Source organism: Salmo salar, chromosome ssa07 (genome assembly GCF_905237065.1).
Source record: "Salmo salar chromosome ssa07, Ssal_v3.1, whole genome shotgun sequence".
NCBI classification, from domain to species: Eukaryota; Metazoa; Chordata; class Actinopteri; order Salmoniformes; family Salmonidae; genus Salmo; species Salmo salar.
This window is the reverse complement of record NC_059448.1, coordinates 47713608-47730014: the sequence shown is the minus strand read 5'-3', so window position 1 is coordinate 47730014 and position 16407 is coordinate 47713608. Positions and strand designations below refer to the sequence as shown.

The window sequence follows — 16407 nt, the reverse complement described above, 5'->3', positions numbered from 1 at the left end:
CAATTTACTCTGAGCTGAGTGTGGCGGCAGGAATGCTTAGGACAGCTTTCAAAGTGGTGCTCAGCACAAATAACACATTTCTCTATTTCACTCGGACCATCTTAGTTTACCTATTGAACACTTCCACCGCCACACAAATGAAGTGTTACTTTTTTTTTTAAGAATGTGAATAAAGACGCCAGACACGATTTAAAGATGGCCAGAAATAATACATTCAGCAAGACTCTCAAAAGGGTATCGCAGTCAGCATAAAAAGCCCAGTCTCTCTGTGGTTAGTATCTCAGCAGTAGTAATACATTCCCAGCTGCAGCACAGAGACAAGTGGAGATTTGTGGTTCTTCAGATTAGCAAATCAAAGTCAGGCTTCAGTGAGCAGCCCAGCAGCCCTAGCTGTCCCTTGAAGGTGTGTCTGGACCAGATGGTGAGAGAGAGAGGGGCAGAGAGAGAAAGAGAGAGAAAGAGGCAGAGGGGGGAGAGAGAGGCAGACAGAGATAGAGGCAGAGAGAGAGAGCTTGGGGCAGAGAGAGAGCGTACTCATTTTACATGCAGTGTGTGTGTGGAGAGATTGATGTATGATAAGGTGGAAGCTCTGGCCTGTGAGAGATAAAGTGTGTGGCACTGTACAGTGAACACACACACAAAATCTCGGTGTAATACTAGTGCCTTGTGTGAGGGGGGTGAGTGTCTCAGTATATGTGTGTGTGCAGTGCATTAATCCCATGTCTCTGTTCCCGCCCCCAGGCACGAGCTGTTGGAAGAGGCGAGGAGGAAAGGCTTACCTTTCGCCCAATGGGACGGCCCCACAGTGGTGGCCTGGCTAGAGGTAGGCACTCCTCTACTCTGGCCTGGAGCCATTCTCAATCTTCCCGCCTCTGGGATAGATTTACAAGGTCTGTGCCAGACTCCCACTCTGTGAAGAAGATAATATTCCCCCCCCAGTGAGGTGGTCTATTCCTCCTTGCCTCCCCAGTCTGCACACTCAGCATTCACCTGAGATATGACACCCATTATCCTCTAACCTCTGACCGTTGATGATGTTTCACATTTCAAATCAATTACCCGATGCCTTACCTCAATCTAATGGTCAACCTTTCTAATACAGCACTTCGAAATGCAAACCAGATACTTTCCTTAAATCAAAACATGGAACGACACAGTGCTGTTACATAATGGTTGGATGTATTGTGTTGTAATTACGACCCAATGCCGTAGTCAGCATGTTAGCGAGAGTTATTATAATATTATAAAATGATTACGCCTCCTGCTGACATTACTCTTTGTGCTTTATTATATTAAGTCAATTATCTAATCCAGTGTTTCCCCAACTCCAGTCCTCCAGTACCCCCAGCAGTACTAATTTTTACTGTAGCCCTGTACAAGCACACCTGATACAACTGGTCAACTGATCATCAAGCCCAAAATGAGTTGAATGAGGTGTGTTTGTCCCAGGCTATAACAACACTGTGGGCTGTTGGGGGTACTGGAAGAGTGGAGCTGGGAAACACTCTGGCGTTGGGCCTATGGGACCAGCAGTGTGTTGAATCTGGATCTCACTGATATTATAGGAGACAATGTCCCAGATTTTGATGTCACCTTGGTGGAAGCCTCAGAGGCCTGTTGGTAAAGGTCTACTCTGTGATTTACTATGCCATGTTCTCCCCAGCACACCTTTTCCCTGTTAAATCAATTCCAAATGGGTTTGATTGTAATTGCTTGACATTACACCTCATAAAGGCCATAGTGATGTTGATTAATATTAAGTAAATGAATGCGTTGCCTATCAATGAATCATCACAGTTTATTTTCTGTCTTCATTGAAATATCCCATGTCTGTATTCAGTTTTTCCTCATTTAATTATGAAAGAACATGCTTGACATACAAGGTGAACATTTCAACCATGACTGCCCCCTACTGTTTCTCAGTAGATCTTTATTAAAACAAGGAAGCTCTACACAACTTGTCTACCATAAGTAAGGAAGATAGACAAGTTCTCCCACCACATCACCTATAATTTGTTAAAACAAGCTCACTCGCTACTTTACATGAAATCACAAATGGTCTTCCTCCTCCTGTTTCAGTTGTGGCTGGGGATGCCCGCCTGGTACGTGGCGGCATGTCGTGCCAACGTGAAGAGCGGTGCCATCATGTCTGCCCTGTCGGACACAGAGATCCAGAGGGAGATCGGCATCAGTAACCCCCTGCACCGCCTCAAACTACGCCTGGCCATCCAGGAGATGGTCTCCCTCACCAGTCCATCTGCCCCGCCAACCTCCAGAACCGTGAGTGTCCATTGACACACACACACACACACACACACACACACACACACACACACACACACACACACACACACACACACACACACACACCCATGCATGTAACTGCCGTCAGTGTTAGCTTAGCATATAGCGCTGCCTCCCTGAACCTGCCTCTGATTGGGCTTTAACCAGGCTCCTCTACCACACCAACACACGTGACCGCCTGCTTGACAACAAACACATTGAGCTATAGATACAGCATCCTATTCGATAGCTCCACCGGTGACATTTTGAGTGAGCTTACGGCACATTCTTAACTCCGATACACACGCACACGCACGCATACATACACACAGACGGTATAGTCTTCAAGGGTAAAGACACCCAAGAAGCTATTTCTGCTAGTTTGTATTGTAACGCCTTCACGGTCAGAGAACCTGACGTGTGTAGCATCTCTATTCTTTGTGTTGGTAACTGAATGTTGGAGAGAATGGGAGGAAACCGGTTAAGGCCGGCTTGTTTATCACTCAGTAGTGTCAGTCAGCTCATGCACTTAATTCAGCTCTGAAGCATTTACTGTAATTTACCACACCAGCAGCTATTTTATACCTCTGTTTCACAGCTCCGAGTTGTCATGGTGATTTCATGTAACCTCTGAGGAACCTGCTTAGCTTAATGCTACAAACTGTTTATTCTATGTAGCTTTATCACATTTGCACACACACACACACACACACACACACACACACACACACACACACACACACACACACACACACACACACACACACACACACACACACACACACACACACACTTAAACTGCTCATGAATCTTTCATCAAGGAGCAGTGAACTCTGGGAATATGACTCTATAGACCCCCTCTGGCCTGGTGCCCCCTGCTGTGACTGTTGGTCAGTTCCCTGCCCCTCTGAACCAAATGGCCACTTTAAGTTTACACTCCGGGTTAATCAACCCTGTAAATGCAGGGGAAGTGTCTGACAAGCAGAACACCGACGGGGAAAACGTGGGGTTGGGAGCAGACTTCTTTATTCGACCAGTCACAGGACTGGTTATTCTGCTGCCTTTAAGCTCACAGACAGGGACGTCTGATTCACCCTATGGGGCCGACCCGAACCGTACTGTGCTGCCCAGTACAGCTGGGCTTGGCTCGGCTCTATAGTGTGAAACAAGCATGCATGAGCAGCCCTTTAGTACGGTGTCTTTAATAGAGATTGTCATCCCCTCAAGTGTTCTTATCTAGGTCATGACAGCATGATCCAGTGGGGCTGCAAAGCACAGCAATCATGGCTGCTAAAATTAGAATCAACAACAGATTAAAATGGGTTGGAATGGGGTTTAACGGTGTGGTACACTGAGGTATATCAAACTAGACTGAGTCTGTTAGAATGGGGTTTAACGGTGTGGTACACTGAGGTATATCAAACTAGACTGAGTCTGTTAGAAAGGGGTTTAACGGTGTGGTACACTGAGGTATATCAAACTAGACTGAGTCTGTTAGAATGGGGTTTAACGGTGTGGTACACTGAGGTATATCAAACTAGACTGAGGTGGATATGCATGTTTGTATTTGTGTCTGTTTGCTCCAAACCCCTGTACTAATCCACTACTACACTAGTTTATGGTGAACCAGTCTTGTCATGCATGGTAAATGTGTTCTTTTGGCCCGTATGTGCTGCACCTGTGTAGGTGGGCTGCTTCTGTGTTATGTGCTGTTTTTGTCTATCCAAAGTCAGAAGTTTCCCCAAACCACTGATACAGGATCAGATAGTATTTCACCCCTTTAATGGATAAGGTTATGATGGGGATAGAGTATCTGATCCTAAATCTGTGGTTAAGGACATCTTCTACCTCAATCATTTTTGTGTCTGTGTTTGTTTGTGTACTGTGCGTGCCCTTTGACCCCAGAGGGGTGGGCCTGTTCATCATCTGACCATGATGCTATAACACTATTGGCTTACAGTGGTGCTGCTCTTCTTCTTTAATACTGCTTGCCCCTCCTGGCGGACTACTGCTGCTGCTGCTGCTGTCTTCTCTTGGGCACCGCACTCCTAGCCGTCAGGCAATGTATGGGTGACCCACGAGGAAATGGAGACCCTCGCAGCACCCTCCTCGAAAACGGTTAGTCCTTCCTCTCCTTTTACCTCTTCTCTGCTCTCACTCACTTCCTCTCTCTGGTTCCCTCTTTTCTTGCGTTCACTGCAATGTTGAGACCTGTCAATGGCTGCTTTACTGAGGCCTGTACTGAGGACTGGGCGGCAGGTAGCCTAGCAGTTAGAGCATTGGGCCAGTAACCAAAATGTCACTGGTTCGAATACCCGAGCCGACAAGGTGAAAAATCTGTCATTGTGCCCTTGTGTAAGGCACTTCACCCTGATTTGCTCCAGGGCTGCGTACTACTATGGCTGACCCTGTAAAACAACACATTTCACTGCACCCATCTGGTGTATGTGACAATAAAACATATTTTTCCCCCTATAGGATTTGAAGTGTAGGGAGATTGAATAACAGTAGGTTTGTTGATAATGTGGTTAGACTGCATCACATCACATCCATTCTCAGTTCTCCCTTTCATTATAGTGTGTAAAGAAGGCTTTTTAATTGGAATGACTGGTGCAATGCCCTATATTTACCAGTATGTGTTGGTGTTACTGCTATGGTTCAGGGAGCTGCATTGCCCTTGGGTACCATACTGTAGTTACCCTATATTATCCGTGTTTATGGTACGTTTCAGCCAGATGTTTATTAGATACAGCACACGTCAAGACATAATGCTATTTTTTTCCATTAGTAATGTCATCCTTTTAAACCTGACAATGATCAGCTGATTGTACATAGGATTCACCTTACAAGAGCGGTGTAAGAAGCTACATCAGATACAGGTCTGCTAATTGATACAGTATATTCCGAACATGTTCATTTAAAACCAATTGGTTCTGTCTCAAGATTGAAGCTTGCAGGATTATTAGTCACTGCAGGTGTCATTCGTGTCAATCCCTAGGACACGGACAGCTATGTACTATACTGTACATGTAATAATGGATGTCTTTGAGCTTGAACATAAAGGTTATTCTTTGTTCCACTGTTCTCCCTGTCTCTAATACAGCCTGCATGTCAGGCACAATGAGGCTAATAGCCAACTCAGTACCATTGTACGGAGGGCGAACCACGGAAAAAAAGGCTCACATTTGTGCCAGGCGTTTTGTGCAAATGGGGTTGGATTGGCCTAATGTGGCAGCAGCGCCCGTCTCCAAATCAAATGTAATCTGGCAGCAGCTCAGCCCAGGCCAGGACTAAAGGGATAACTGTGTTACTATCCCATGGGGCCAGTTCAGTTCTCACGCTAAAGGAGGGAAATCAAAAATCTAGATGGAGCTCTACTAAAAGTAGATGGAGCTCTACTTTTAGATTGGAATAGTTTGTTAGGGGAATATATGCGAGGGAGAACTTTGCTGTACGTTTTGAGGCCTTTGCTCTGACTTGAGCAAGTCAAGAGCCTCTGATGCTAAAGTAGAGACTATTGGACTGTAGATGAAGTCCAGTGACCTGTTGCTATTATGTTCTCATGCATATTGCAACTGTTTCTTTTCCATGCCTGACCAATGACAGAGGTCCGGGGAGTCCGAGGAGGGGAGCTGGGCGCAGGTAAAGGATTTGCGTTCTCTCTACTCTAGTTTTATGATTTTATTTTAATTTTATTTTTATTTAACCTTTGTTTAACTAGGCACACACCAGAGTTGTCTATGTGGCTACTTTTAAACTTCATCAAAATCATTTACAGATGAACAATGGGCTACAGTGTGTAATTGTTTCCTTGTCATTATTGTCAGACTCTAGCATATGGTGACATGAACCATGAGTGGATAGGGAACGAGTGGTTGCCCAGTCTAGGACTACCTCAGTACCGCAGCTACTTCATGGAGTGCCTGGTGGATGCCCGCATGCTGGATCACCTCACCAAGAAGGACCTCCGGGTGCATCTCAAAATGGTGGACAGCTTTCACAGGTACACCTGCCCTCCTCCTGCATGATGTAGGATTTGATCAGAAAGTTTAGTGTTTAGTCTCATTTTGTGGTAATAAGTGCAAAATATTATTGTGTCTGTCATTCTAAAAATGGCTTTTCTAATGTTCCCATGTCTGTAGGACGAGTTTGCAGTATGGTATCATGGGTCTGAAGAAGCTCAACTATGACAGGAAAGAGCTGGAGAGACGCAGAGAGCACAGCCAGCATGAAATGAGAGGTACTTAAAGGAAAATTCCACCCAAAAACTATCTTTTGGTATTTGTTTCATTAGTCCATTGTTGACATAGTCCCAAAATGTTTTGCTTGTCAGCAATCAAATTTTCAAGATATGTAACTTTCAAAACACAGAAATCATCCCCGTATGATGCATTTAGTATCATATGATGCAAAACGCAGGATCATATGATGCAAAATCCATCATATGGGGATGATTTCTGTATTTTTTAAGTTATATACAGTATCTTCAAAAGTTGATTGGTGACAAGCATAACATTTTGGGACTGTCAGCAATGGACTAATGAAACAAATACCAAAATGTCGTTTTTGGCTGGACTTTTTTCTTTAAAGACTGATCAAGGAACGATTATGAAGACCTTTAAGCTAAAATATATCTAGTAGTGTCTAATTACAATCTCGTTAGTAATCTGCTAAGGCAAATAATACTTGTGGAAGCGCACTTACTTTACAGTATGTATTGCATTCTATTGTGAAATATAGTTCTCTTCATCATGTAACCAGACATGGAAATATTCTGTGTCTGTGACCAAACACCCATGTTGTGTTTACTGTAATAACATGTCTGTGTGCCCCAGACGTGCTGGTGTGGAGCAACGAGCGGGTGATTCGCTGGGTCCAGAGCATCGGCCTAAAGGACTATGCCAACATCCTGCTGGAGAGCGGCGTGCACGGGGCCCTGGTCGCCCTCGACGACAACTTTGACCACACCAGCCTGGCGCTGCTCATCCAGATCCCCAACCAAAGCACTCAGGTCAGATCCCTCTGCCCTGCATCACGCTATTGCATAGTCACGCCACAAGAGCGCTATGCATAATATACTAGCGCAACCATACCATAAGAGGAAGACATTAACGTCTTCATTCCAAGAGTCCGTGTCCGTAGTCTTGTCTCTTTAAAAGCAAGTGAATTATGATGTTAAATTAAACAGTGTTTTCAATTGTTTCTTTTTTTGATTTTCAGGACAGAATAAATGATTTAGAGGATCATCATTAGAAGTACACTTCAAACACATCTTTCATTTCTCAGTCTTTCCATCTCAAACAGGTCTAATAATACCCTGAGTGCCAGACCAGTAGGTCAACTGGTCTGGCACTCTAGCTTGGTATCAAAATGATTGAAAGCGTCTGGAGACCCAAATACAGAGACCTACAACTTCCATTTCAAATGTACCTAATAAGACCTATTTACCCTTCCTCTCCCCAGGCACGTCAGATTCTGGAGAGGGAATATAATAACCTGCTAGCCCTGGGCACTGAGAGACGACTGGACGAGGTGAGTGACTCCTGCCACCCGGACAGCTAGCCCTGCTGTTACCATGGGTGATGGGCCGTGGCAGATAGACACACACACCTGGGTTTGTTGTCAATCATTACTCTGTTTTCCACCATCTCACTGCACCTCAGACCTGTCCTCAGTTTCCACTTCCCACCCGATCCACCCATCACTCATTTGTCTCTCATATTGTCTTAGTGTTGGTTTGAGTTATAAATATAAGGCCTTGGGAAATTAGTAATATTTGTTAGCTACTATAAACACTACTGTATATGCAGACACAAGCTGTTCTCAGACCAGTTTATTTGGTGATAAGATAATGGCTGCCATCTCTAAACTCAATCCCTAACCTGTCCCTGTCTCTGTCTGTGTGTCTGTCCGTCAGTATGAAGATAATGACCTCCGGGGGCCGTCGTGGAGGAGGCAGTTCCCCCCGCGGGACGTCCACGGGATCAGTATGATGCCCGGCTCGGCAGAGACCCTCCCCGCTGGCTTCCGCGTCACCACCGGCTCACACTCCCGTAGGCTACCCCCCGAAGGTGAGCTCCCCCACAGACCCCCACAAAGTAGACCTAACAATTAAACTAGAGCCTTCAGTTTAGGGAACTTAGAATGGATGAATGTGAATTGCTAAAAATGCCAAGTTTCATGGTAAAATTGCACTCATCAAACACTTACAAACATGGCTAGCTGCCACAAAATATATTGGATTAAGATTGTACCTGGATGCATTTCATTTCTGTGTTAGAGTTTGGGGGGGGTCCTCTTGCCTCTCTCTTTACTTGGAGCTCTCTCCCCATCACATTCTCTCTCGTCTATCGGTGTGTGGATGGAGCATGTTGCTGACTATACCTGTATTTTCTCTGCTCTGGGAATGCTGCTCTGTGTGCAGTGCTCTATGAGGCGCTGGATGACAGTCCTGACGACATGTATTTGGACTGGTTTCAAGGTCAGATATACTGGAGCTATACCATGTGGCCTGTTGTTGGCCTGTGTGCCTTTACGCCCCCCAAAACTCCCCGGTTCCTGCTGTCCACCCTACCGTACCTCCTCTCTTCTCCAACTGTCTTCTCTCTCTACCTCTACTGCTCTGTTCCTCTGTTTCGTTCTGCCCCTGATGCCAACTACAAGGGTGACCATTTGTTTGTCAAGGTTGTCAGTTTGTTATAGTAGACATGTTGTGTGTCAAGTAATTGTTACTCAGGTTACTGTTATTAGTACAGTAGTTGGTAGTTGCAGCCTCTGCTGCTGCACCCTTGAAGTTAAAGCAATGAATCCCCTATACATATGTTAGTTGAGCTACGTTAGTTGAGCTATGTTAGTTGAGATATGTTAGTTGAGCTACGTTAGTTGAGCTACGTTAGTTGAGCTACGTTAGTTGAGCTACGTTAGTTGAGCTATGTTAGTTGAGCTACGTTAGTTGAGGTACGTTAGTTGAGATACGTTAGTTGAGCTACGTTAGTTGAGCTACGTTAGTTGAGCTATGTTAGTTGAGCTACGTTAGTTGAGCTACGTTAGTTGAGCTACGTTAGTTGTTGAGCTACGTTAGTTGTTGAGCTACGTTAGTTGTTGAGCTACGTTAGTTGAGCTACGTTAGTTGTTGAGCTACGTTAGTTGAGATACGTTAGTTGAGCTACGTTAGTTGAGATACGTTAGTTGAGCTACGTTAGTTGAGCTACGTTAGTTGAGCTACGTTAGTTGAGATACGTTAGTTGAGATACGTTAGTTGAGCTACGTTAGTTGAGCTACGTTAGTTGAGCTACGTTAGTTGAGATACGTTAGTTGAGCTACGTTAGTTGAGATACGTTAGTTGAGCTACGTTAGTTGAGATACGTTAGTTGAGCTACGTTAGTTGAGCTACGTTAGTTGAGCTATGTTAGTTGAGCTACGTTAGTTGCCCTGTAATAAAGATTTATGATAGAAAAGATGGATGTTTTACAGTTGCCGGTTTGTGTCACTCCTCGCCCTGTTGTTAAAAGAGGATGCTGGTCAAAATGTTCACGTTTTCAAGGGGACGAGAGATGTATTGAAACTTGCGTCTGTGATTGTGGCCCAGTGAGTTACAGCTGGTCTGTAGTACAGCAGGCTGCAATATGCCAGAACTCACTCCGGAATTATGGACGCAACTTCTGATACAAGTAAGTCTGTCGCTGACATCCGATTGCAGGTTTTGACCAGAATTCTTCTCTAACACTCTGTCCCCAGTGTAATCGAGCTGCCTTCCTGTATCTGCCTCTATCTGTGGGCCCTGGTCTGTGGTGGTGATGACATTAACAGACTTGTTCCTGTACGAGGTGTGATTCACTCAAAATGGCCACGTGCACTCCTCCTCTGAGTGTGCGATGCAATGTGCCTTGGCTTTGCTAGCTGACATTTTGACTAACCTCTTTCCCATGTGTGGTGCGTGTGTGTGCAGTGTTGTATCCACAGTATGGTCTACTGTACCCCTAGCCCTTATCAACTGGTTTAGAGTCCGTTTTGTATGTCTCTCTCATTTGTTTGTCCCTCTCACAGTGGGCAATGGGAGCTGATCCTGTGTCAGTTGTTATGGGCATAAAGTAAGTTGGATAGCATTATCTACTGACCCTGGGCCCACTCTGGGTGTTGAAGCTAGGTGACTAACTGACGGGTCTCTGTCTCCCCCTACAGTTGGCCCTTTAGCAGTGCAGCGTCTGGACAGCTCTACAGTGAGAACCTACTCCTGCTGAGGGAGGAGAAGAGAGACTGTAAGCTGTAAGTCACACACATTATCCCTATCAGTTGCGCATAGACACATGCTCACGCACAAACTCTCCCTCTCTGTTACATCTGTCGTTCTGCTCAGGGACAGCAAATGACTGTGAGACATTGGAACGGGGTGAGAGGGTAACTTGTCTTTACAGATAACCATGTTTGCTTGGAGAGGAGAGTCCCTACTCTAGTCCAGGCATTCATGATCAGATGATAGGAGTCAAAGGCAGCAGCATGAGGCGGCCTCACTCTGTTGTCCCTCCTTTAATCTCTGTCCAGCACAGACAACTACAGCCACAGTAAACATGGAACTTTATTCCACATCAGGTAACTGATGCAAGCAGTAGAAACAGATAAAAATAGATAAAAATACACCTTATGGAACAGTGGGGACTGTGAAGAGACACACATAGGTAGTATGGCGGTATTATACATTTTGTATTGTAGATATGTAGTGGTTTAATACTGTTATATGATGTACTGTTTTATATTTTATTTTATGTGTGATGTAAGTGCCTTAATGTGTTTGGACCCCAGGAAGAGTAGCTGCTGCCTTGGCAGGAACTAATGGGGATCCCTAATAAATACATGAATACCCCTGAATGCCAAGGTAGAGAGATATATGGCAGCTACATGAATCTGTCTCAAATGAGATAATGTTACACAATTAGTAATGTCAACAATAATTCCCATATGATCAAATCCATGTTCATGACAACTGCACTGTGACTGTGGATAAAGCTTCACAGTGTAATTAAACCCTACCTCCTCTTTCAGGTCCAGATACTGTATGTAGAGAAGGTCTTACTGTACCTTGGAGCTGCTGGACGGGTCATCCTGCCTGGAACAAACATTCTGATGAGACGCACTGCCAAGAAGCAACCCCCTACCTAACCTCCCACCCACCCTACCCCCAAAAAGAGGGGGGGGGGACAGCAGCGAGGGGTGCCTCCTGCCAAGCCGCCCCCCTCTGCACTTACAAGTCAAGGCCCCCTGAAACCTGGGCAGTAGCTGCCGGTGCTACTTTCCTTCAGTCTGTCCTGTTGTCACCGTTTCTACCTTTTACATGTACAATAACTTGTTGAAGCATAATGTACTGTGTATTTCTTCTACCAGGAGATGTGTAGGTTATCTGTAAATTAATATAAATATGAGTTGTTTTTTTTTAATATATATAAATATATACACATCTATATTACAAAAAAAGAAAAGATATTCAGAGTTTGTGCAAATAAACCCCCCCTTCCCATTTCAAGTCCATGACCTTGGTTAAACTATGCTGCTCTTTGAATATTGCTCCATCATTCCCCGAGAGACCATTTTGTACATAGTTATTTTCCATTGTGCCGATAAATGTGTGTTTTCACCTTGGAGAGACTGTCCATCTGGTCGCCATGTGACCCCCCCCTTCCCTCCGCCCAGCTGGAAAAGCCTTCCCTCTAGTGGCGTGTACAGTCCCATGTATCTGAGTCACCAGCCACAGCCCCTCATCTCACAATCATGACGGAGCCCATCTCATAGCAAAGCATTCTGGGAGGAGGACACAGAAACGCACTGTGACGTCTACTGATGATGTGACAAGCACTTTGATACAACCACAGAAACTGTGGACTACAGCCACAGACTAAAAGATAGACTCCACTCTGAAGCTACTCAGCTCAGAGATCAACTAACAGCAGGAACACTCTTCATCAGATGATCTCACTCACCTGCAGTACCTTGACCATAAAGCCATACATGAAGAAACTCAAGCTGGACTTTTTTTATTTTGCCGTTGGTCCCGACTCAGCATCGCTGAGAAATAACTGAAAGACAGACTGCTTAACTCAGTGTGCGTAGAGTGTATATGAACATGTCGAAGTGAGGTGAATTTTAATGACAAACCTGTTGCTTGCTGTGACATTGGTGTAACTGTTAACTCTTTGTTTTTGTCTGAGTTGCCAGGGAAACCTATTGTACAGCCCTCCTACCTGTCTTTGAGTTATTTCTGCTGGAGTACTCGATCAAGTTTGACTTTTTTGTTGATTTTTACATCCTCGATTTGCACAAACTAAGAATCATTTTATTTTGTGTCCATTTTTTATTCATTGCTAATTGTATTTTGGTCAAAACTAAGTGGTGATCAAACAAATTTTCATTGCCAATAAAAAAATACTGTCAGTGAAGTAGCCGTTGAAATGAAATTTTTTTCACTCATTGCTTCACTTCAGAGCTCTAGTATGAAGAGTTAATTCATATTAAACTATAAGATATAAAATAAACATGACAATTATTCTATTTAACTAGGCAAGTCCGATAAGAACAAATTCTTATTTACAATGATGGCCTACCGGGGGCTGGGATTCCCCCCCCCCCCCAAATAAATAAATACAATTTTATATATATATATATATATATATATATGGGAAAACACATTATTAACATATCAATTTATCAACAAGGTAGATTGGATGATAGATGCAGGATGTGGAATATCCACTCCAGAGCTCAGTTCTGGCATCATTAGTGCTTTGAGCGATATTCCGTTGACTGCTAAATGGTTATGTTATCATAGTAATATGAAAGGATTTTGATTTGTACGGTTGGAGTTTGTTGAAGTCTGTAAGTAGGTATAAAGTAAGCTTTAGTAATTGTGTTAAAATGTTGGCAGCATGAGGATTGAACCCAAACTGAAGCTAAGATGAGGTGGGAGACCCTTCCAGCAACTGCAGGGGCCTTTTCAGGAGGACATAACTGTAACGCCCTGGCCATAGAGAGGGGTTTTTTGTTCTTTATTTTGGTTAGGCCAGGGTGTTACATTGGGTGGGCGTTCTATGTTCCTTTTTCTATGTTTTGGTATTTCTTTGTTTTGGGCCATGTGTGTGGCTCCCAATCAGGCACAGCTGAAGCTCGTTGCTGCTGATTGGGAGTCACACATAAGGAGCATGTTTTTCTTTTGGGTTTTGTGGGTAATTGTTTCTGTTTAGAGTATTTTCCTAACAGGACTGTTTGCTGTCGTTTTTGTTCAGTTTGTAGTGTTCTCTTGTTTTTTTTAATTAAAATTCTAATGATGAACACATCCTCTGCTGCACCTTGGTTCCCTCTTCCAGACAGCCGTTACAGAATTACCCACCGAAAACGGACCAAGCAGCAGAGGAAGGAGAGGCACCAGGAGAAGGACTCATGGACTTTGGAGAAGATGGAGAGGATCGTTCAGGATTCCTGGAGATGGGAGGAATTACTGGACGAAGGTGAACCATGGGCTCAAGCTGGGGAGTATCGCCGCCCGCAGTGGGAGATCGAGGCGGCGAGAGCTGAGAGGCGCTGGTACGAGGCAAGGGAGCGCAACGGACACGGGAGGCAGCCCCACAATTTTTTGGGGGGGGGGCACACGGGGAGATTGGCAGAGTCAGGTGGTAGACCTAAGCCAACTCCCCGTGCTTACCGGAAGCAGCGTGGTACTGGTAAGACACCGTGTTATGCTGTGGAGCGCACGGTGTCCCCAGTGCGCGTTCAAAGCCCGGTGCGCTACATACCAGCCCCCCGCAAGTGCCATGCGAGTGCAGGCATCGAGCCAGGGCGGATGGTGCCAGCTCAGCGCGTCTGGTCTCCAGTGCGCCTCCTCGGTCCAGGTTATCCTGCGCCGGCGTTGCGCACTGTGTCTCCAGAGCGCTGGGAGGGTCCAGTTCGCCCAATGCCTGCTCTCCGCCCGAGCTGGGCCAAAGTGGGCATTCAGCCTGGAGTGTGGGTAAAGAGTGTCCGTACCAGAACTCCAGTGCTCCCCCACAGCCCGGTTTATCCTGTGCCTCCTCCTCGGACCAGGCCTCCAGTGGGTCTCCCCATTCTGGTCCATCCTGTGCCACCTCCCAGGACTAGGCCTCCAGTGGGTCTCCCCATCCTGGTCCATCCTGTGCCACCTCCCAGGACTAGGCCTCCAGTGGGTCTCCCCATCCTGGTCCGTCCTGTGCCACCTCCCAGGACTAGGCCTCCAGTGGGTCTCACCTGTCCAGAGCTGCTCGCCAGTCAACAGTCGTCAGAGCTGCCCGCCAGTCAACAGTCGTCAGAGCTGCCCGCCAGTCAACAGTCGTCAGAGCTGCCCGCCAGTCAACAGTCGTCAGAGCTGCCCGCCAGTCAACAGTCGTCAGAGCTGCCCGCCAGTCAACAGTCGCCAGAGCGGCCAGACTGCGCTGAACTGCCGGAGCGGCCAGACTGCGCTGAACTGCCGGAGCGGCCAGACTGCGCTGAACTGCCGGAGCGGCCAGACTGCGCTGAACTGCCAGACTGCCCTGAACTGCCAGAGTGGCCAGGGACGCCCGCCAGCCCGGTGAGTCCTGTGCCTACGCCTAGGGCCAGGCATCCATCATGTCTCCCCAGCCTGGTGAATCCTGGGTCAGTGCCGTCGGAGCCGCCAGGGACGCCCGCCAGCCGGGCGCAACCATCGCCGCCCGCCAGCCGGGCGCAACCATCGCCGCCCGCCAGCCGGGCGCAACCAGGGTCGCCCGCCAGCCGGGCGCAACCATAGCCGGGCGCAACCAGGGTCGCCCGCCAGCCGGGCGCAGCCATCGCCGCCCGCCAGCCGGGCGCAGTCAGCGTCGCCCACCAGACCTTCGGCGCGGCCAGGTGCGCCACATAAGAGGGCGACGTCAAGGGTGGAGCAGAGGCCACGTCCCGCACCTGAGCCGCCGCCGTAAGAAGGCCCACCTGGACCCTCCCCTTCAGAGTCAGGTTTTGCGGCCGGAGTCCGCACCTTTGGGGGGGGTACTGTAACGCCCTGGCCATAGAGAGGGGTTTTTTGTTCTTTATTTTGGTTAGGCCAGGGTGTTACATTGGGTGGGCGTTCTATGTTCCTTTTTCTATGTTTTGGTATTTCTTTGTTTTGGGCCATGTGTGTGGCTCCCAATCAGGCACAGCTGAAGCTCGTTGCTGCTGATTGGGAGTCACACATAAGGAGCATGTTTTTCCTTTGGGTTTTGTGGGTAATTGTTTCTGTTTAGAGTATTTTCCTGACAGGACTGTTTGCTGTCGTTTTTGTTCAGTTTGTAGTGTTCTCTTGTTTTTTTAAATTAAAATTCTGATGAACACATCCTCTGCTGCACCTTGGTTCCCTCTTCCAGACAGCCGTTACAATAACGTAACAGAATGTTCAGATAGAAATGTATTGTGTAGAACAAAAATGATTGTCTATCAGATGGAATAGGGAATCGTGACAGCTCTATTCAGTCTATTTCTAACTACAATGTTCAGTGTTTAACGTACCCGAATACACCCAGGGCTCAGATGTTTTCCTGGACCCAAATTGCTTACAAGTCAAATGCAGCCTTTTTAAAAATCTTAATATCAAATCATTTCTGGTTAACAATAAAGTACCTTATCGTAATTGTTTTCAATCAAAAAGAAACAAAAATACCTTAGCAAAAAGCAATTTCTCAAGCAAGACTTTTGCTAGGACTGTCTGGGAGTGGTCTGAGTGGGGATGGGATGTTGTTATTGGCAGAGAAGTTTAGAACACTCTTATTGATCTATAAAGTAATTTACTGCCTGGCAGGCCAAAACTCCATCCCACCAAAACAGGATGACATTTCAGGCAGTCTTTTCAAACAGCTCTTACACTAAAAGGGCATTATCATTTTCAAATTATTCCAACCTCATAGTGTGGAAATATAAAACACAGAAAAATCACGTTTTTGACTGCACTGGGCCTTCAATAGACCAATAACAAAGAGTTTCAAACCTCTCTGCCAATAACCGAAAGTTTTCAGGTTACATAAACACATCCCTCCTATTAGGCCCGTCCAGTTAGACCCCTCACTCAGACCACTCCCAGACAGTCTCTTTGCTAAGGAACTATTTTTGTTTCTTTTTGACCATTTTAATTGAGATGAA

General features: G+C 46.0%; 1 protein-coding gene across 13 annotated transcripts in view; it reads left to right on the top strand.

The window, feature by feature from the left end:
• Window positions 1-12710, top strand: part of LOC106609381 (liprin-alpha-2) — a 207449-nt gene extending 194739 nt beyond the window's left edge. For 6 of the 13 annotated variants that reach the window (XM_045722124.1, XM_045722127.1, XM_045722128.1 and 3 more), the window contains 10 exons: window positions 742-823; window positions 2080-2280; window positions 4336-4401; window positions 5890-5925; window positions 6111-6286; window positions 6426-6523; window positions 7119-7294; window positions 7747-7815; window positions 8201-8354; window positions 8708-10323. In XM_045722124.1, the coding sequence (XP_045578080.1) occupies window positions 742-823; window positions 2080-2280; window positions 4336-4401; window positions 5890-5925; window positions 6111-6286; window positions 6426-6523; window positions 7119-7294; window positions 7747-7815; window positions 8201-8354; window positions 8708-8985 (1336 nt within the window). In that variant the 3' untranslated portion in view covers window positions 8986-10323. The other 7 variants (XM_045722136.1, XM_045722132.1, XM_045722131.1 and 4 more) reach the window with 5 other exon arrangements.
• Window positions 12711-16407: the final 3697 nt, after the last annotated feature.